Genomic DNA, 22395 nt, shown 5'->3' on the forward strand with positions numbered 1-22395 from the left:
GTATGCGTAAGCACTGAACGCATACCGCCATCTCCACCGGAGAGTCAGGGACCGCCAGGAGGGAGGGTAAGTATACTCACCTTTCCCGGTTCCAGCGCTGCTTGCGGCTCCGTCTCCCGGCTCCTCTGGTCCCGGCTCCGGAGGGTGCGGACTGCGCAGGCGCCGATTCCTGCTGCTGGAATCGGCGCCTGCGCAGTCCGCGCTTTCGGCGCCATTTTCTTGAAGACACACTCCGGCTCCACTGCAGGTGTGTCTTCAAGAAAATGGCGCCGGAAAGCGCGGACTGCGCAGGCGCCGATTCCTGCTGCCGGAATCGGCGCCTGCGCAGTCCCCGCTTTCCGGCGCCATTTTCTTGAAGACATACCTGCAGTGGAGCCGGACGATAGGTGAGTATGGTATTTTTATTTTTTTTTATATGGCAGCAACATTCGGGGGCATACACACTGGAGCGGGGGGCATATAATACAATGGTGGCGCAGGATGGCAGCAGCACATGACAGAACGGGCGCAGGATGGCCGCAGCACATGACAGAACGGGCGCAGGATGGCCGCAGCACATGACAGAACGGGCGCAGGATGGCCGCAGCACATGACAGAACGGGCGCAGGATGGCCGCAGCACATGACAGAACGGGCGCAGGATGGCCGCAGCACATGACAGAACGGGCGCAGGATGGCCGCAGCACATGACAGAACGGGTGCAGGATGGCCGCAGCACATGACAGAACGGGCGCAGGATGGCAGCAGCACATGACAGAACGGGCGCAGGATGGCAGCAGCACATGACAGAACGGGCGCAGGATGGCAGCAGCACATGACAGAACGGGCGCAGGATGGCAGCAGCACATGACAGAACGGGCGCAGGATGGCCGCAGCACATGACAGAACGGGCGCAGGATGGCAGCAGCACATGACAGAACGGGCGCAGGATGGCAGCAGCACATGACAGAACGGGCGCAGGATGGCAGCAGCACATGACAGAACGGGCGCAGGATGGCAGCAGCACATGACAGAACGGGCGCAGGATGGCAGCAGCACATGACAGAACGGGCGCAGGATGGCAGCAGCACATGTCAGAACGGGCGCAGGATGGGAGCAGCACATGACAGAACGGGCGCAGGATGGCAGCAGCACATGACAGAATGGGCGCAGGATGGCAGCAGCACATGACAGAACGGGCGCAGGATGGCAGCAGCACATGACAGAACGGGCGCAGGATGGCAGCAGCACATGACAGAACGGGCGCAGGATGGCAGCAGCACATGTCAGAACGGGCGCAGGATGGCCGCAGCACATGACAGAACGGGCGCAGGATGGCAGCAGCACATGACAGAACGGGCGCAGGATGGCCGCAACACATGACAGAACGGGCGCAGGATGGCAGCAGCACATGACAGAACGGGCGCAGGATGGCCGCAGCACATGACAGAACGGGCGCAGGATGGCAGCAGCACATGACAGAACGGGCGCAGGATGGCAGCAGCACATGACAGAACGGGCGAAGGATGGCAGCAGCACATGACAGAACGGGCGCAGGATGGCAGCAGCACATGACAGAACGGGCGCAGGATGGCAGCAGCACATGACAGAACGGGCGCAGGATGGGAGCAGCACATGACAGAACGGGCGCAGGATGGCAGCAGCACATGACAGAACGGGCGCAGGATGGCAGCAGCACATGACAGAACGGGCGCAGGATGGCAGCAGCAAATGACAGGATGGGAGCAGCAAATGACAGGATGGCAGCAGCAAATGACAGAACGGGGACGCAGGATGGGAGCAGCAAATGACAGGATGGGAGCAGCAAATGACAGAACGGGGACGCAGGATGGGAGCAGCACATGACAGAACGGGGGCGCAGGATGGGAGCAGCACATGACAGAACGGGGGCGCAGGATGGGAGCAGCACATGACAGAACGGGGACGCAGGATGGGAGCAGCACATGACAGGATGGGGGCGCAGGATGGAGCAGCACATACCAGGATGGAGACCATATACCAATATAAATGCTCGCCACCCGGGCGTAGAACGGGTTCAATAGCTAGTATACTATATACAGGGGAGATGACTCACAGATATATACTATATACAGGAGAGATTACACACAGGTATATACTATATAGAGGAGGAGATGACATACAGGTACATATATACAGGAGGAGATGACATACAGGTATATACTATATACAGGAGGAGATGACACAGGTATATACTATATACAGGAGCAGATGACCGACAGGTATATACTATATACAGGAGGAGATGACATACAGGTATATGCTATATATAGAAGATGACATGCAGGTATATACTATATACAGGAGGAGATGACACACAGATATATACTATATACAGGGGAGATGACACAGGTTTATACTATATATACAGGAGGAGATGACATACAGGTATATACTATATATAGAAGGAGATGACATTCAGGTATATACTATATATAGGGGAGATGACATACAGCAGGTATATACTATATACAGGGGAGATGACATACAGGTATATACTATATACAGGAGATGACATACAGATGTATACTATATATAAGGGAGATGACAAACATGTATATACTGAGGTGATGAGGTGAAAATGAGGAGTGAGGAAAAATAGTGGAGTGATCAGAAAATGACAGATGTGAGGTTGAAATGACAAGTGTTAGGGGGGAATGAGAGGAGTGAGGGAGAAAATGAGAGATGTGAGGGGGAATATGAGAGGCGTGATGGGAAAATAAGAGAAGTGACGTGCTATAACTAACCACAGATATTTACTATGCCCAGGCAACGCCGGGCTCTTCAGCTAGTTTAATATAAAAATTAAGCCACTTTGCAAATTGTCTTATAAATTTGGGGCTACACTGCGATTTTGGCCACTACTCCTGTCGCGTGGCGAAAGTTTGCTAGCTGTTGCTGCTACATTGCTGTGTAATGCACATAAATGGGCTTGCAAGGGTGCCGCCGGCACAGTCTGACCTTTTGCGACTTTCTCGGGCACAGTACCCCTGGGGTCGCAGTGGGGACCCATTCACTTCTATTATAATGCAATGTGGCAGCTACTCCTAGTGAACTGTAGCCACGTGTCAGGTGCCACGACCAGAGTTACTGTGTAATCCTAGCCTAGATGGGGCTAAATACTAGCTGAAAAATCAGAATGGCCGTGATTTCAGGAAAAATAAATCCTTTTTTTCTTCTAATCTGATACACCTTTAACAATTTTAATTAATTTTTTTTAATTTTAGAATCATTGGAACAATAATAAAGTAGTAGTATTTGTAAGAGAAAACCAGGAGTGGGTGATAAATCCAGAAGTGGTGCATATGTTTCTATTATACTTTCCTCTGATTGTTCCTCTCCTGGTTTTGGCTTACAAATACTGAACATGTGAATAAGCCAAAATACTGGCGTGTAAATCGGATCTGACTCGGACCTGCCGGTTGGTTTTTGTTATTCACACAGTAAATTAGCGTTCTGAATAACAGGTAGAACTTTTTTTAGGAGTTGTCCAGCCATAAAATAATCTGAAAACAAGTGTAAATGAAAAAGAAGTCATACTCACACTGTCGATCCCACACTGATTGTCTGCAGCGGTCGTATGTTCATATGACTCGACGGCTTGTGGCCAACTGTGTAAGCGCAGAGAGAGGCTTGGGAAGCGTCAGATCTGGAATGGCAATATTTAGGTGACTTTATCTTACTTTATAGATGCACAAGCTGCTTTCAGGATTTTTTTCGTATTTGGGTGGACAATCTTATTCTTCCACTTTTCATTTTACAAGTGACTTTTCTTCTATTCAGGTGACGTAGGATTTTTGGCTGAAGAAAGAAGAATAAATGTAGCCGTTACCCGCGCCCGCCGTCACGTGGCTGTCATTTGTGATTCTCACACTGTCCAGAACAACCAGTTCCTCAAGGATTTGGTGACTTACTTCACTGAACATGGAGAAGTCCGGACTGCCTTCGAGTACCTTGATGATATCATCCCGGAGAAGTATTCCCATGACGGTGAAGGTTCCTCTAAGGTAGAAGCAAATGTTAAAATGGGATGTGCAACTAAGTCAAAGAAGCCTGCCACTCCAAAAACGGGGAACCAAAAACCCAGTAACCCTGCCGAGAGCCATCCCAAAGGGAATGGCAAGGCAAAAATGTCCGACTCCACTGGGAAGAAGAAGAAGAATATGAACTTAGATGTGCAATCTGAGGGAACGTCTAACGAGGACAGTCTAAGGAAGACCATTCTAGAGTTTATGGAAGATATTAATAAGACTCAGTTAACGTTCCCTTCAGCGCTAACTTCTCATGATCGATTACTGGTCCACCAGATCGCTGAAGAACACGGGCTGCAGCATGTAAGCAGCGGAGACGGCCAGAATAGATGTATTTCCGTCACCAAAACCAAAGCAATTTCAGCGGCTCCCGACTCTCGGAGAACAAATGGCTTCAACATTCAGGAACATTCACAATCGCAGACAGTGGAACCAACAGTAAAGCAGACTGAGGTCATCCGCAGCGTCTCCTCCGGCAATGCCGACCTGAAGAGCTTACACACAGAAAGGATTCAGCGGGAGAAAGCAAAGCTTGGAGAAAAAAGGAAGAAAGAGGTGACGGAAAAGAAGAAAATGGATTCCAAAAGTAAGGGACATTCATCCTGCTAATATAGAAATGGGCAATTTCACTGTAACTTCCGTCACCTAAAAGGGAGTCTATGGGTTTAGTAAAGTGCTCATTTAGCGGGGTCGGCCTTTTCCTGTTAGGTTTGTGTATCAGTGAAAAAAGTAATAAAACGCAGACTATCCTTGGTTACCCTTATGCCATGTGACTCCTGGGGCTCAGATAAAAGGATTTCCAGGAAATACAAATATTTTCTTAAAGAGCTTACACTAAAAAATAAAAAAAAAGTAATGCTCATCTTCCCCAATCCTGTCACTGGTGAGCTCTAATTTTTGGTAATAGTCTGAAATTCCCGCTCAGCCAATAAAAGGGGCCGGTCATCACCGACGCATATCCAACAGGGACAACTTTTGGTAGTTTTATGCTTTCATCCTATGTATCCCCAGGTCAAGTATCCTTTAGGGGTTTTCAGCTACAGAACAAGCCCTCCATGATGGCTTTACTCCCTCCTATAAAATATAACATCTACTCATTTCCCAAAAACTGTTCCAGCAATGTTGGCGCTGGATCTCCCAGTCCTCACTGCTCCAGTCATGGTCTACAGAGTTCCATCAGACAGAACGATATCTAGCACAACTGTGAACGCTGCAGGCAGTCACTGGCCACTGATGGGCTGCAGCGCTCACATAGCATAACAATGGCACATGAGCGCTGAAAAACACAGTGTTACCATCAATGGGACAACGCCAGTCCCGGGAGGTGACTTTATATGAGGGGACCTTCGCATTAAGGAAAGTTAGTCCACTAGTGAACAACCCCTTTAAATGGGGAAGCAGAAGCTTCATAAGGCCAGATATGGGGCAGTGAGGATGACCTACTGGTTCTCCCTTGGCAGTGGTCCACTCGTTGTTAGCTTTCTATTATCATTTCCTTTTTCTCTTCGTATACGCTTCTGTTTTTTTTCTTCCAGGTAAAAATGATCTAAGACCAGATGCGGAGAACTCGGGCGCGGACGACTTCGATGCGCTGATTGCAGCTGCAGTAAAAGCTGACAACACTTGTGGTTTTGTGAAATGCAAGTCCAGCGTTGTAACAGTGGGAGATTTCTGCATACATTGCAGTAAGCGCTACTGCCTCAGTCACCATATCCCAGAGGTAATCAGTGTTATGTATGTGCAGCCCCCCTGCAGTACATTAGCCATAGAGCCGTCCGTCAGGGGCCTAATGGGGGCCTAAAGTGGGGCCTGTGGAATAGATCTCGCTGATGTTCCCAGTCGCCACTAACAATTTAAGTCTAAGAGTTTACATCATTCTTGGTCAATAAAGCGTCCGAAGTTATCTTACAGGGTTTTCCCTACAAGTAACCATTTACTTAGCAGGTGTGAAATCTCAAATAACCCGTGTCCTGTATTCACGTACAATAGAGCGTCTTATGGACCAAAGGGCTGCACTCATTAATGGCTATGGCTGCACTCATTAATGGCTATGGCTGCAATCATTAATGGCTATGGCTGCACTCATTAATGGCTATGGCTGCACTCATTAATGGCTATGGCTGCACTCATTAATGGCTATGGCTGCACTCATTAATGACTATGGCTGCACTCATTAATGGCTATGGCTGCACTCATTAATGGCTATGGCTGCACTCATTAATGGCTATGGCTGCACTCATTAATGACTATGGCTGCAATCATTAATGGCTATGGCTGCACTCATTAATGGCTATGGCTGCAATCATTAATGACTATGGCTGCACTCATGGCTATGGCTGCACTCATTAATGACTATGGCTGCAATCATTAATGACTATGGCTGCACTCATGGCTATGGCTGCACTCATTAATGACTATGGCTGCAATCATTAATGGCTATGGCTGCACTCATTAATGGCTATGGCTGCACTCATGGCTATGGCTGCACTCATTAATGACTATGGGCTGCACTCATTAATGGCTATGGCTGCACTCATTAATGGCTATGGCTGCACTCATTAATGACTATGGCTGCAATCATTAATGGCTATGGCTGCACTCATTAATGACTATGGCGGCACTCATTAATGGCTATGGCTGGCTGCACTCATTAATGACTATGGGCTGCACTCATTAATGGCTATGGCTGCACTCATTAATGGCTATGGCTGCACTCATTAATGGCTATGGGCTGCACTCATTAATGACTATGGCTGCACTCATTAATGGCTATGGCTGCACTCATTAATGGCTATGGCTGCACTCATGGCTATGGCTGCAATCATTAATGACTATGGCTGCACTCATGGCTATGGCTGCACTCATTAATGGCTATGGCTGCACTCATTAATGGCTATGGCTGCACTCATTAATGGCTATGGCTGCACTCATGGCTATGGCTGCAATCATTAATGACTATGGCTGCAATCATTAATGGCTATGGCTGCACTCATTAATGGCTATGGCTGCACTCATTAATGGCTATGGCTGCACTCATGGCTATGGCTGCAATCATTAATGACTATGGCTGCACTCATTAATGGCTATGGCTGCACTCATTAATGGCTATGGCTGCACTCATTAATGGCTATGGCTGCACTCATGGCTATGGCTGCAATCATTAATGACTATGGCTGCACTCATTAATGGCTATGGCTGCACTCATTAATGGCTATGGCTGCACTCATGGCTATGGCTGCACTCATTAATGACTATGGCTGCAATCATTAATGGCTATGGCTGCACTCATTAATGACTATGGCTGCAATCATTAATGGCTATGGCTGCACTCATTAATGGCTATGGCTGCACTCATTAATGACTATGGCGGCACTCATTAATGGCTATGGCTGCACTCATTAATGACTATGGGCTGCACTCATTAATGGCTATGGCTGCACTCATTAATGGCTATGGGCTGCACTCATTAATGACTATGGCTGCACTCATTAATGGCTATGGCTGCACTCATTAATGACTATGGCTGCAATCATTAATGGCTATGGCTGCACTCATTAATGACTATGGCTGCACTCATTAATGGCTATGGCTGCACTCATTAATGACTATGGCTGCACTCATTAATGACTATGGCTGCACTCATTAATGGCTATGGCTGCACTAATTAATGGCTATGGCTGCACTCATTAATGACTATGGGCTGCACTCATTAATGACTATGGGCTGCACTCATTAATGACTATGGGCTGCACTCATTAATGGCTATGGCTGCACTCATTAATGGCTATGGCTGCACTCATTAATGGCTATGGCTGCACTCATTAATGACTATGGGCTGCACTCATTAATGGCTATGGCTGCACTCATTAATGGCTATGGCTGCACTCATTAATGGCTATGGCTGCACTCATTAATGGCTATGGGCTGCACTCATTAATGACTATGGGCTGCACTCATTAATGACTATGGCTGCACTCATTAATGGCTATGGCTGCACTCATTAATGGCTATGGGCTGCACTCATTAATGACTATGGCTGCACTCATTAATGACTATGGCTGCACTCATTAATGGCTATGGCTGCACTCATTAATGGCTATGGCTGCACTCATTAATGACTATGGCTGCAATCATTAATGGCTATGGCTGCACTCATTAATGACTATGGCTGCACTCATTAATGGCTATGGCTGCACTCATTAATGACTATGGGCTGCACTCATTAATGGCTATGGCTGCACTCATTAATGGCTATGGCTGCACTCATTAATGACTATGGGCTGCACTCATTAATGACTATAGCTGCACTCATTAATGACTATGGCTGCTCTAATTAATGGCTATGGCTGCACTCATTAATGACTATGGCTGCACCAATTAATGACTATGGGCTGCACTCATTAATGACTATGGCTGCACTCATTAATGACTATGGGCTGCACTCATTAATGGCTATGGCTGCACTCATTAATGACTATGGCTGCACTCATTAATGGCTATGGCTGCACTCATTAATGACTATGGGCTGCACTCATTAATGACTATGGCTGCACTCATGGCTATGGCTGCACTCATTAATGGCTATGGCTGCACTCATGGCTATGGGCTGCACTCATTAATGACTATGGCTGCACTCATGGCTATGGCTGCACTCATTAATGGCTATGGCTGCACTCATGGCTATGGGCTGCACTCATTAATGGCTATGGCCGCACTCATTAATGGCTATGGCTGCACTCATGGCTATGGGCTGCACTCATTAATGGCTATGGGCTGCACTCATTAATGACTATGGGCTGCACTCATTAATGATTATGGGCTGCACTCATTAATGACTATGGCTGCACTCATTAATGGCTATGGCTGCACTCATTAATGGCTATGGCTGCACTCATTAATGGCTATGGCTGCACTCATTAATGGCTATGGCTGCACTCATTAATGGCTATGGCTGCACTCATTAATGGCTATGGGCTGCACTCATTAATGACTATGGGCCGCACTCATTAATGGCTATGGCTGCACTCATTAATGACTATGGCTGCACTCATTAATGACTATGGCTGCACTCATTAATGGTTATGGCTGCACTCATTAATGACTATGGGCTGCACTCATTAATGACTATGGGCCGCACTCATTAATGGCTATGGCTGCACTCATTAATGGCTATGGCTGCACTCATTAATGACTATGGCTGCACTCATTAATGACTATGGCTGCACTCATTAATGGCTATGGCTGCACTCATTAATGACTATGGGCTGCACTCATTAATGACTATGGCTGCACTCATTAATGGTTATGTGCTGCACTCATTAATGGCTATGGGCTGCACTCATTAATGACTATGGCTGCACTCATTAATGACTATGGGCTGCACTCATTAATGACTATGGCTGCACTCATTAATGGCTATGGCTGCACTCATTAATGGCTATGGGCTGCACTCATTAATGACTATGGGCCGCACTCATTAATGGCTATGGCTGCACTCATTAATGACTATGGCTGCACTCATTAATGACTATGGCTGCACTCATTAATGGTTATGGCTGCACTCATTAATGACTATGGGCTGCACTCATTAATGACTATGGCTGCACTCATTAATGGTTATGTGCTGCACTCATTAATGGCTATGGGCTGCACTCATTAATGACTATGGCTGCACTCATTAATGGCTATGGCTGCACTCATGGCTATGGCTGCACTCATTAATTACTATGGCTGCACTCATTAATGGCTATGGCTGCACTCATTAATGGCTATGGCTGCACTCATTAATGGCTATGGCTGCACTCATTAATGGCTATGGCCGCACTCATTAATGGCTATGGGCCGCACTCATTAATGACTATGGCTGCACTCATGGCTATGGCTGCACTCATTAATTACTATGGCTGCACTCATTAATGACTATGGCTGCACTCATGGCTATGGCTGCACTCATTAATTGCTATGGCTGCACTCATTAATGGCTATGGCTGCACTCATTAATGGCTATGGCTGCACTCATTAATGGCTATGGCTGCACTCATTAATGGCTATGGCTGCACTCATTAATGGCTATGGCTGCACTCATTAATGGCTATGGGCTGCACTCATTAATGACTATGGGCCGCACTCATTAATGGCTATGGCTGCACTCATTAATAACTATGGCTGCACTCATTAATGACTATGGCTGCACTCATTAATGACTATGGCTGCACTCATTAATGGTTATGGCTGCACTCATTAATGACTATGGGCTGCACTCATTAATGACTATGGCTGCACTCATTAATGGTTATGTGCTGCACTCATTAATGGCTATGGGCTGCACTCATTAATGACTATGGCTGCACTCATTAATGGCTATGGGCTGCACTCATTAATTACTATGGCTGCACTCATTAATGGCTATGGCTGCACTCATGGCTATGGCTGCACTCATTAATTACTATGGCTGCACTCATTAATGGCTATGGCTGCACTCATTAATGGCTATGGCTGCACTCATTAATGGCTATGGCTGCACTCATTAATGGCTATGGCCGCACTCATTAATGGCTATGGGCCGCACTCATTAATGACTATGGCTGCACTCATGGCTATGGCTGCACTCATTAATTACTACGGCTGCACTCATTAATGACTATGGCTGCACTCATGGCTATGGCTGCACTCATTAATGACTATGGGCTGCACTCATTAATGACTATGGGCTGCACTCATTAATGACTATGAGCTGCAGACTCTCTAGGTCATGCTATGCTCTGCAGACTCTCTGGGTCATGCTACTCTCTGCAGACTCTCTAGGTCATGCTACTCTCTGCAGACTCTGGGTCATGCTACGCTCTACAGACTCTCTAGGTCATGCTACGCTCTACAGACTCTCTAGGTCATGCTACGCTCTGCAGACTCTCTAGGTCATGCTACGCATTACAGACTCTAGGTCATGCTACGCTCTGCAGACTCTCTAGGTCATGCTATGCTCTGCAGACTCTCTAGGTCATGCTACGCTTTGCAGACTCTCTAGGTCATGATACGCTCTGCAGACTCTCTAGTTCATGCTACTCTCTGCAGACTCTCTAGGTCATGCTACGCTTTGCAGACTCCCTAGGTCATGCTACGCATTACAGACTCTAGGTCATGCTACGCTCTGCAGACTCTCTAGGTCATGCTATGCTCTGCAGACTCTCTAGGTCATGCTATGCTCTGCAGACTCTCTAGGTCATGCTATTCTCTGCAGACTCTCTAGGTCATGCTACTCTCTGCAGACTCTCTAGGTCATGGTATGCTGTGCAGACTCTCTGGGTCATGCTACGCTCTGCAGACTCTAGGTCATGCTACTCTCTGCAGACTCTCTGGGTCATGCTATGCTCTACAGACTCTCTAGGTCATACTACGCTCTACAGACTCTCTAGGTCATGCTACGCTCTGCAGACTCTCTAGGTCATGCTACGCTCTGCAGACTCTCTAGGTCATGCTACGCTCTGCAGACTCTCTAGGTCATGCTACGCTCTGCAGACTCTCTAGGTCATGCTACGCTCTGCAGACTCTCTAGGTCATGCTACGCATTACAGACTCTAGGTCATGCTACGCTCTGCAGACTCTCTAGGTCATGCTATGCTCTGCAGACTCTCTAGGTCATGCTACGCTCTGCAGACTCTCTGGGTCATGCTGCGCTCTGCAGGACCCAGAAGTGACTTACATTGTAAGCCTATGGAGTGCCAGTATGAGGGTCCTAAGGCTTTCATTGTAGCAGAGACTTCTGGACTAGTTACTAATAGAGTGAGCCGACTAATCGCACTGAGAAGAGGAGCAGAACCATGCCGGATACCGGAGAGAGCAGCGGGAGGTGACTGTAGTAATACAATCACGCTACATTACATGCACATACCCATTTAATGAATATAAAAGTGCCAGGGCTTCTTGAAGTACAATATAAGCATTTGGTACATTTTTATATTTTTATTGACATACTTGAACTTCATGCAGACTCCATTTTCACAATGTTGACCCTTATTTTCCAGACTTCTGCCCTTCGCCCTGACAGCTGGATATCGGCTTCTGGCCGAAATCCTGGCTGATGACAGCATATTCTTACTTATTCAGGGTTGACATTTATCACAGTTTTGAGGATTGTGTAGGTTCCTGCTTATGTACCGAAAACTTCAATGCTTGGAGCCACTTAGTTATCACTTTTGCCTTGTAACTTGGTCTCCAGCATTGCCCATCACCACATTGCTCCTGGATGGTTGGGAGAGGTTCCGCTTGGAGGATGTTTATTGATGGCCATGGTCTTAGACCAGTGGTCCCCAACTCCAGGCCTCGAGGGCCGCCAACAGTGCAGGTTTTCAGGATTTCCTTAGTATTGCACAAGGGTTGGAATCATCACCTGTGCAGATGATCACATTACCACCGATGCAATACTAAAGAAATCCTGAAAACCTGCACTGGCGGCCCTCGAGGCCTGGAGTTGGGGACCCCTGGTCTTAGGCAACATTGTGATGAGCCCCCTCCATGGATGGCCATTGTTGTAATGTATGCCTTTCATGTTACTTTTCTTCACAAGTTTAAGTGCTGCAGCTCTAATATTACATGTCTAATTAGAACGGGCCAACATGTCTTCTATCTATGCTTTGTATGATGTTGTGTTTTTGCTCTGTAGAGCAAGAGAATCTGCAGCATTGAGCCTCCTATTAACATATGGAGTATTTAGCTTACAAAGCACAATTTTACTAATGCAAGAAATGCCCGTGTCTCCACCGACGGCCGGCATTCTGCTGAGTATGTAGAGCTGGAGTAAGGAGCTTAAAAGGTTTTGTGTAGGGAGAATGTAGTATTCCAGCTCTCGTCACTAAGCCCTATGTAACACAGTCGCTCAGCGCTGATTGATTGCTTTACCGTTCTGACGGGCAATGGAAGCGTGTACATGTATAGACACTACTCTCCCATTGACATGGATCGCACAGGGCAAGCGAAGGATTTCAGTGCCTGCTAAAACAGTGGCCCCATCATTGAAGGCTGAAGAGAAGATTTTAGAATAGGGGAGCTGGAAAACTTCCCCGGACTGTCCTCGGAGCCCTTGCCAAATAATAATAATCGAACAAAGTTAATTTTCTCATCATTGCTAAGACTGTCTGTAGCTACCCAGGTTTGTATTGATATGTCTGAAGGTCCTCAACTAGGCACTGGGGATGATATGATAGGCACAATCCATCCTACAGGCTCTTATCCATTCTGCCAAACCTACACCTTAACATACAGCGGGGAAATAAGTATTTGATACACTGCCGATTTTGCAAGTTTTCCCACCCACAAAGAGTGGAGAGATCTGTAATTTTTATTGTAGGTGCACTTCAACTGTGAGAGACAGAATCCAAGAATAAAAATCAGAAAATCCCATTGTATGATTCTTGCATAATTAAATTGCATGTTATTGCATTAATACTGTATATACTCGAGTATAAGCTGACCCGAGTATAAGCCGACCCCCCTAATTTTGCCACAAAAAACTGGGAAAACCTATTGACCCGAGTATAAGCCTAGGGTGGAAATGCAGCATTTACCGGTGAATTTCAAAAATAAAAATAGATCATTATTTCCCCATAGCTGTGCCATATAGTGCTCTGCACCGTTCATATTCCCCCTTGGCTATGCCCCATATAGTGCTCTGCACCGTTCATATTTCCCCATAGCTGTGCCCCATATATGCTCTGCACCGTTCATATTCCCCATAGCTGTGCCCCATATAGTGCTCTGCACCGTTCATATCTCCCCCTTGGCTGTGCCCCATATATGCTCTGCACCGTTCATATCTCCCCCTTGGCTGTGCCCCATATATGCTCTGCACCGTTCATATCTCCCCCTTGGCTGTGCCCCATACAGTGCTCTGCACCGTTCATATCTCCCCCTTGGCTGTGCCCCATATATGCTCTGCAGCGTTCATATCTCCCCCTTGGCTGTGCCCCATACAGTGCTCTGCAGCGTTCATATCTCCCCCTTGGCTGTGCCCCATATATGCTCTGCAGCGTTCATATCTCCCCCTTGGCTGTGCCCCATATAGTGCTCTGCAGCGTTCATATCTCCCCCTTGGCTGTGCCCCATATAGTGCTCTGCAGCGTTCATATCTCCCCCTTGGCTGTGCCCCATATAGTGCTCTGCAGCGTTCACATATCCCCATAGATGCTCCACATAAATCTGCGCCATGGCCACTGCTGCTGCAATTAAAAAAAAAAAAAAGCCATGCTCACCTCTCTTGATTGCAGCTCCCAGCGTCCGGTCCCGGCGTCTCCCCGCTCTGACTGATCAGGCAGAGGACGCCGCGCACACTATATGCGTCATCGCGCCCTCTGACCTGAACAGTCAGAGCGGAGAGACGCCGGGAAGATGGAGCGGTGCCGGGAAGATGGAGCGGCGCCCGGCGGCTAGAACGTGGACAGGTGAATATGACATACTTACCTAGTCCCAGCGATCCTCGCGCTGTCCCCGCCTGTCACAGCTGTCTTCGGTGCTGCAGCTTCTTTCTCTATCAGCGGTCACCGTTACCGCTGATTAGAGAAATGAATAGGCGGCTCCACCCCTATGGGAGGTGGAGCCGCCTATTCATTTCTCTAATGAGCGGTCCCACGTGACCGCTGAAGAGGGGAAGAAGCTGCAGCACAGAAGCCCGTGGGACGGCAGGGGGAGCGTCAGGATCGCTGGGACTAGGTAAGTATGCCTCAGCGCCCTCTCCCCCTCACCCGCCGACCACACCGCTACCGTGACTCGAGTATAAGCCGAGAGGGGCACTTTCAGCCCAAAAATTTGGGCTGAAAATCTCGGCTTATACTCGAGTATATACGGTAAATATTTTATCTTGCTAATGAGCAAGAATCCTGCCTCTTACAGACCTGCTAGTTTTTCTGTAAGAAGCCCTCCTACGCTGCACTTATTACGTATATTAATTGCACCTGTTTGAACTTGTTACCTGTATAAAAGACACCTGTCCACACACTCAGTCACACTCCAACCTCTGCACCATGGCCAAGACCAAAGAGCTGTCTAAGGACACCAGGGGGGAATTTGTAGACCTGCACAAGGCTGGAATGGACTACAGGACAATAGGCAAGCAGGTTGGTGAGAAGGCAACAACTACTGGCACAATTATTAGAAAATGGACAAAACACAATATGACTGTCAATGTTCGTCGGTCTGGGGCTCCATGCAAGATCTCCCCTCGTGGGGTAAGGAGGATTCTAACAAAGGTCAGGAATTAGCCCAGAACTACATGGGAGGACCTGATCAATGACCTGAAGAGAGCTGGGACCACAGTCTCAAGCATTACTGTTAGTAACACACTACGCCATTATGGATTAAAATCCTGCAGGGCATGAAAAGCTCCCCTGCTCACACCAGTACATGTACAGGCCTGATTAAAGTTCACCAGTGACCATCTGGATGATCCATAGGAGGCATGGGAGAAAGCCATGTGGTCGGATGAGACCAAAATAGATCTTTTTAGTATCAACTCCACTCGCCTTGTTAGAGGAAAAAGGAGGAGTACAAGCCTAAGTACAACGTTGCAAGCGTGGTGGGGGAAACATCATACTTTGGTGCTTTTCTGCAATGGGGACAGGATGACTGCACGGTATTGAGGGGAGGATAGATGGGGTCATGTATCGCAAGATTTTGGCCAACAAACTCCTTCCCTCAATAAGAGCATTGAAGATGGGTCGTGGCTGGATCTTGCAGCAAGACAAGGACCTGAAACACGCAGCCAGATCAACTAAAGAGAGGCTCCGTAAGAAGCATTTCAAGGTCCTGTAGAGGCCTAGCCAGTCTCCAGACCAGGAAACGTCTGACCTCTAATTGCAAACAAAGGTTTCTGTGCAAATATTAAGTTCTGTTTCTCTATTGTATCAAATACTTATTTCATGCAATAAAATGCTAAATAATTATGTAAAAATCATGCAATGTGATTTTCTAGATTTTTTTAGATTCTGTCTCACAGTTCAATTGTACCTATGATAAAAATTACAGACCTCTCCATTCTCTGTGGGTGGAAAAAGTGCATCAAATACTTACCGTATTTTTCCCTCTGTATGGTGAGAATCCAAAACTAAAAGTTTTGTGATATGTCTAAAAGACAAGAATTCATCTTTGTGGTTATGGGAATGATATATTCCGGCAAATCAGTGGTAACCGAGGACAACAATAAGAAGCATGGCCATGTGTTGTCACTTGGTGAGCTCTCAGATCAGCACCATAGCTTGGCCAAGAAGGAGTTAATTTTCCCGGTATGCCTCTGTTCCCTGATGAGTGATGGATGCCAACTCATGTGGCTTGTATAGATGCCTGCAGGCTTGGAAAGCGCATCTGTTCCTAGTGCCGTCCTTTGGGATCCCTAATTAGACCATGTTTAGTAGAAACCAACTAATACAGCATTAACATGTAAACCAATAGCATTTAGTTGGGTTTCCCTGTGATTCATTTATTATAGCAATGTGGTTCCTCTTTCCTGATATTATCATTGTGGTGGATGTAATAATCCTGCAGAAAGGTTGATAGATCCTACAGTACGAGTGAAGAAGTGGAGCGGGGGTGCTGACCTTCTTCATATAAAGGGACACGGTATAAGCCAGCGTACCCACATTAGCTGAGCACTTCAATCCTATCTGTTGTGCCCTGTTATTAGCCATAACAGACTGATCTAGAGTATGGCGTTATGTCATCTTTTTGCTGTTTTATTCAGCTCCCTTGCTGATAGTACATTGATTTTTTTGGTCGCCAGTCACCACAGTATGAGCTGTTGACGAACTAGAACTCCCAGCATTCTAAAGAATTGTAGACCACTGTATTACAGTTCTCTAAATAAGGCTGGCCTCATGCATCTGCAATATACGGTCTGTTAGTAGACCACATTGTCCAGAACAGGCGCAGATCTCCTGTTCTGAACTCCTCAGATTCATAGACAATAACGAGTCTGTTGCATTTGGGTGAGGAGACCCTCGTTGGTCCGGATATCGAGGACACTGACCCTGAATTGCAGATGTGTGAAGTCAATCTTAGTGGCCATATATCTTAACTAGATGTCGGCTGAACAAGTGCGTTTGGTCAACCGCTATTCCTCCTGATATCCCCCTTCATAAGCATACATGCTTTTTTGGCCAAGGTTGAGCGTGTATATGTTCTCAGTGGGGAGAGGAAAGTATGTCACCAACAGACAAGTCAATTGGCTTATTAATTGGAGAACAAAGGATTAAACTGGATAAAGTCCAACTGCCTGATCCTTCTTTCCTCCAACTTCTGTCTCACGGTTACCGTGCTGCACATTAGATGATCGTCCAGTTCCTGTAAAATCACCAGGTTTGGCTGATGGTCATCTAATGTGTATTGTCACATTACGGCTGCCTTTGTATTGACTTGTCATATGGCAACATCACATCTTGTCGTAGAGACTTCTATGCTCTGAGATACGTTGTGTACGTTAGAAAATACCCCAACACAAGCCAACACCATAAACTTGCATCAATATGTAGTTGTGGCTTCTGCCAGTATGCTGGGTCCATGCATGTTGCATAGACAAGTCTAATTGGTCCAAATGGTACTTGCATTTTTGTCTAAATTCAGTAACCATTTCAGTGGGTGTTTATTCCCTGGGGAAAGTTTAAAAGTTGGAGAACCTTTGAAAACCTTGTTGTAGGGCCACTCACTCATTAAGTTGTGGCTCTGACAGTCACTACTTACATGAGAAGTCCTTACACAGCTCAACTTTGTAGAAAACGGACATCCCCGAATGGCTATTCAACTTTCTTATCTAACTGAGAAAAGTAGAAGAGACAGTGGGGATAAGTCCTGGTCCTAGAGGGCGATAAAGGACCCCAATAATTTTATTCCCCAAAGGCTTCTCATAGCCTAAGCCATGATTTCACCATAGTTTCTTGATGCACAGGCATCTGCATGACTGACTGAAGACTGTGGAAGGAAAAGTAGTAGGAGTAAACTGGTTTTCCAAGAAATAATGGTGGTGGTCATCAATCTATAAATGATGGGGGTCCAAACCGTAACTGGCAAAGATAAAGGCGCTCTAAGATATCTTAGCGTCCTGCATTCCCGGTGCTTTTAACCATTCAGTGGTGTCTACTACTACAGGTCAACCTCATTACTTCTACTGTAGTGGCTATGCAGGTCATAAAGGACATATATTACTTCTAAGCAAACTCCTAAACATGTAGTAATATTAAAACACCTCAATCTGTGTGAATAAAGCAGCATGTGAGCTCTCTATTGGGCAGTGCTATAGCCATCTATGCCCATGTCCCCTTACGTCTGCGTTCACCAACTCCAGTCCTCAAGAACCACCATCAGATCATGTTTTAAGGATTTCCTTAGCATTGCCCAGGAGGTAATTCCATCACGTGTGCAATACTAAGGAGATCCTGAGAACAGGATCTGTTGGGCAGAGAGGACTAGAGTTGAGGAACAATGCCTTATCTTCGGGAGGTCCATTCATCATGGCACCCATTAGATTAGGCTTCGGCCTGCTTGTGTGTTCCAGATGCTATCTGAAAGGGAGTTATGAGATCAGAACATTGCTGGGTAACACACAGGGACAAAGACAGATTGAATGAGCCTTGTCTGATCCTGTCACACATTACGATCAGTGCGAGACCAAACGACAGCTGCAGAATAGTAATTTTGGAAGCTGTCCAGACACACAGATAACTCGGCAGAGAGGCAGCAGAACTCACAGCAAGCAGTGTACCCAATCCAATAGCCATCAGAAACAGCTCCTTTGGACAAGTTTGTTCTTTTGTTGATAGCATTATCATGAGTGTATATGGCAGCTAGTGTGATAATATCATGCAATGATGACAAAATAAAGGGAATGTGCAGTCATCAGTATCTGATCTGCAGGGGTCCAACTCCTGGCACCCTCAAAATAGGCTACGGATCTCTACACCGGTCACATCACTGTATGACAAATACTCAGAATGATTGTCCATCCATTCTTAAAGCGGTTTACCCCGATGGATATTAATTAAGAATTCACAAGACCCCTGGAACCTCCAGAAATCATCAGAATGGGGTTCCTGAGCTCCCAGTTCCCTCTCGATTCTTGGCCACCATGAGGAGGAGTTTGTGGTGGTCCTGCTTTTTTCAACGTTTCCATTGAAAGCCCTGTGATGCCTCCATTATCTCCACAGACAGTGAATGGAGCAGGGCTCATGCTCAGTCAAGGATGTAGTCCAGCAGATATTTGTGAGGCTATTCAGTAAGCTGGATTTTGATAGACAAAATGATGCTAAATTGTAAAATGGTAGCCCGTTTTACTCTAAAAACTTCATCCGCTACCAGCACTCCATCTACTGTATAGCTGTGATATATAGTGGCGGCCTGAAATAGCTTTTTATATTCTCTATTCTTTAATGCAAATCATGCTTCCCAACCTTTATCTTTGCCCAGAAAAGCAATTAATTTTCTTTGGGACATTTTTATTTTATTTAAAAAAAAGTCTATTTAATAAGAAATGTGATAACACTTCAGATTAATATACTGATAGTAATGGAGTAATATCCGGCTCATTCAGTGGATTATTATTGTCATTAAGAGAAACCGGTATAATCGTCTCATCACAATTCAGATCACGTCTGCATCATGGAGCAAATCATAGATCATGTAAAATGACAGAGCGGGGTCACTGAGTGCTGAGGAGCAGAGGGTAGACAAACTACCAATGCTCTAGTGACTCCAGAACTGCAGAGTCCACATTTCCTGTGGCATGAACATTAGCACAAAAACTGTGCACCTGGAGCTTCATGGCATGAGTTTCCATCTTGAACAGCTCCATTCAAGCCTTACATTACCAAGCACAATGCCAAGCATCAGAAGTGGTGTAAAACCACCACCTCTGGTCTCTGGAGCAATGGAAACATATTCTGTGGAGTGACAAATCACTCTATCTGGGATATGATGGATGAGTCTGGGTATAGTTGTAGACCTGAAGCTTCATGACCTGAGTTTACATCATGAGCAGCTCCATGCAAGCCTTACATTACCAAGCACAATGCCAAGCATCAGAAGTGGTGTAAAACTACCATGTCTGGTCTCTGGAGCAGTGGAAAGTGTTCTGTGGAGTGACAAAATAGTAACATAGATAGCAAGGCCGGAAAAAGACATTTGTCCATCCAGTTCAGCCTATATTCCGTCAGAATAAATCCCCAGATCTACATCCTTCTAAAGAACCTAATAACTGTAAGATACAATATTGTTCTGCTCCAGGATGACATCCAGGCCTCTCTTGAACCCCTCGACTGAGTTCGCCATCACCACCCCCTCAGGCAAGCAATTCCAGATTCTCACTGCCCTAACAGTAAAGAATCCTCTTCTATGTTGGTGGAAAAACCTTCTCTCCTCCAGACGCAGAGAATGCCCCCTTGTGCCCGTCACCTTCCTTGGTATAAACAGATCCTCAGCGAGATATTTGTATTGTCCCCTTATATACTTATACATGGTTATTAGATCGCCCCTCAGTCGTCTTTTTTCTAGACTAAATAATCCTAATTTCGCTAATCTCTCTGGGTATTGTAGTTCCCCCATCCCCTTTATTAATTTTGTTGCCCTCCCTTGTACTGGGATATGATGGATTAGTCTGGGTGTAATTGTACAGCTGAAGCTTCATGACCTGAGTTTGTTTCCATCATGAACAGCTCCATGCAATCCTTACATTACCAAGCACAATGCCAAGCATCAGAAGCAGTGTAAAAAACACCACCTCTGGACCCTGGAGCAGTGGAAACATGTTCTATCTGGAATATGATGGATTATTCTGGGTGTAATTGTAATAATTTTCTGGAAGAAATACTTCACATTCTGGAGTAATTTCAAGTGTGCCAACACTTTCGGCCATAGCTGTATATAACAAATACACTTATAAACAAGAGAGTCTGCAATCAAGATTCTTACCTAGTAATATCATTTAGTCTTTTCTTTGAGAGGCTTTTCGGAATGTAAATATTGATGATGACAATTCCTTAGCATAGATCATTTATCAGTAAGACCCCAGCCAATAAGCAGAATGAAGTTGCTGTTGCTCTTCACCGCCATGAAACAGGAGGACAGTAATCCAGCTCACCCTCATCTGATGTCCTTCATGAGACTTCTTAGCCTGAACGCAGTAACATCAGTGCAGAAAATGAAAACTCCGGCTTCACAAGCAAACAAATGTTCTTTATTTGTGGATAAATACAAAGTCCAAGATATTGGTAAAAAAGTTAGATAATAGCATGGCTAAAACATCCTGCATAGCAGCTAGAGATTCTACCGGCTTCAATATCATTGCACCCTTAGTCTTGAATTTCAGCGCTGGCAAAGCTGTGACTGGTACTGCACCTTAGGGCCATTTACTTTAAAGGACCTCAGCTGTGGTACCGGTAACATCTGCTCATTTATAAGAACCGCTAGAAGGCTTGGTCGCCTCAGAAAGACCTTTTTGAATCGGGGCTACCATCCAAGAATAATGGAAAACCAGATTACAAGAGCCACCAGAATATCAAGGAATCACCTCCTACATTTCAAAGCTAAAGAAGAAAATAACTGGGTACCTCTAGTAGTCACCTACAATCCAAATCTGGAGGTGCTAAGGGGAGCTGCACGGAAATTACAACCTTTACTACAAAAAGATGTCCGATTACAATCCATTTTTCCAGACCCCACTACTGTGTTTTAGGCAGCCCCCAAATCTAAGAAGCATCATTGTCAGAAGCTCCCTGTCCTCTTCAACAGCTGCAGGTACCTTTCCTTGCAATCAGAAAAAATGTAAAACCTGTCCATTTAAGGTACCTTCACACATAACGATATTGTTAACGATATCGTTGCTATTTGTGACGTAGCAACGATATCGTTAATGAAATCGTTATGTGTGACAGCGACCAACGATCAGGCCCCTGCTGGGAGATCGTTGGTCGCTGAATAAAGTCCAGAACTTTATTTCGTCGCTGGACTCCTGCTGACATCGCTGGATCGGCGTGTGTGACACCGATCCAGCGATGTCTTCACTGGTAACCAGGGTAAACATCGGGTAACTAAGCGCAGGGCCGCGCATAGTAACCCGATGTTTACCCTGGTTACCATGCTAAAAGTAAAAAAAAAAAAAACACTAGATACTTACCTACCGCTGTCTGTCCCCGGTGCTGTGCTCTGCAACTCCTCCTGTACTGGCTGTGAGCCGGAAAGCAGAGCGGTGACGTCACCGCTCTGCTTTCCGGCTCACAGCCAGTACAGGAGGAGTGCAGAGAAGCAGAGCGCAGCGCTGGAGGACAGACGGCTGTAGGTAAGTATCTAGTGTTTGTTTTTTTTTACTTTTAGCATGGTAA

The 22395-nt window shown here is 46.1% G+C and overlaps 1 protein-coding gene across 1 annotated transcript in view; it reads left to right on the forward strand.

Moving 5' to 3' along the window:
- IGHMBP2 (immunoglobulin mu DNA binding protein 2) overlaps positions 1-22395 on the forward strand; it is a 75851-nt gene that overhangs the window by 47687 nt on the left and 5769 nt on the right. Inside the window, exons 13-14 of the mRNA XM_069739331.1 lie at positions 3801-4634; positions 5584-5768. Of these exons, the coding sequence (XP_069595432.1) occupies positions 3801-4634; positions 5584-5768 (1019 nt within the window). The remainder of the gene's footprint in view (positions 1-3800; positions 4635-5583; positions 5769-22395) is intronic.

The sequence above is a fragment of the Ranitomeya imitator genome, chromosome 9, assembly GCF_032444005.1.
Source record: "Ranitomeya imitator isolate aRanImi1 chromosome 9, aRanImi1.pri, whole genome shotgun sequence".
In the NCBI taxonomy this organism is placed as follows: Eukaryota; Metazoa; Chordata; class Amphibia; order Anura; family Dendrobatidae; genus Ranitomeya; species Ranitomeya imitator.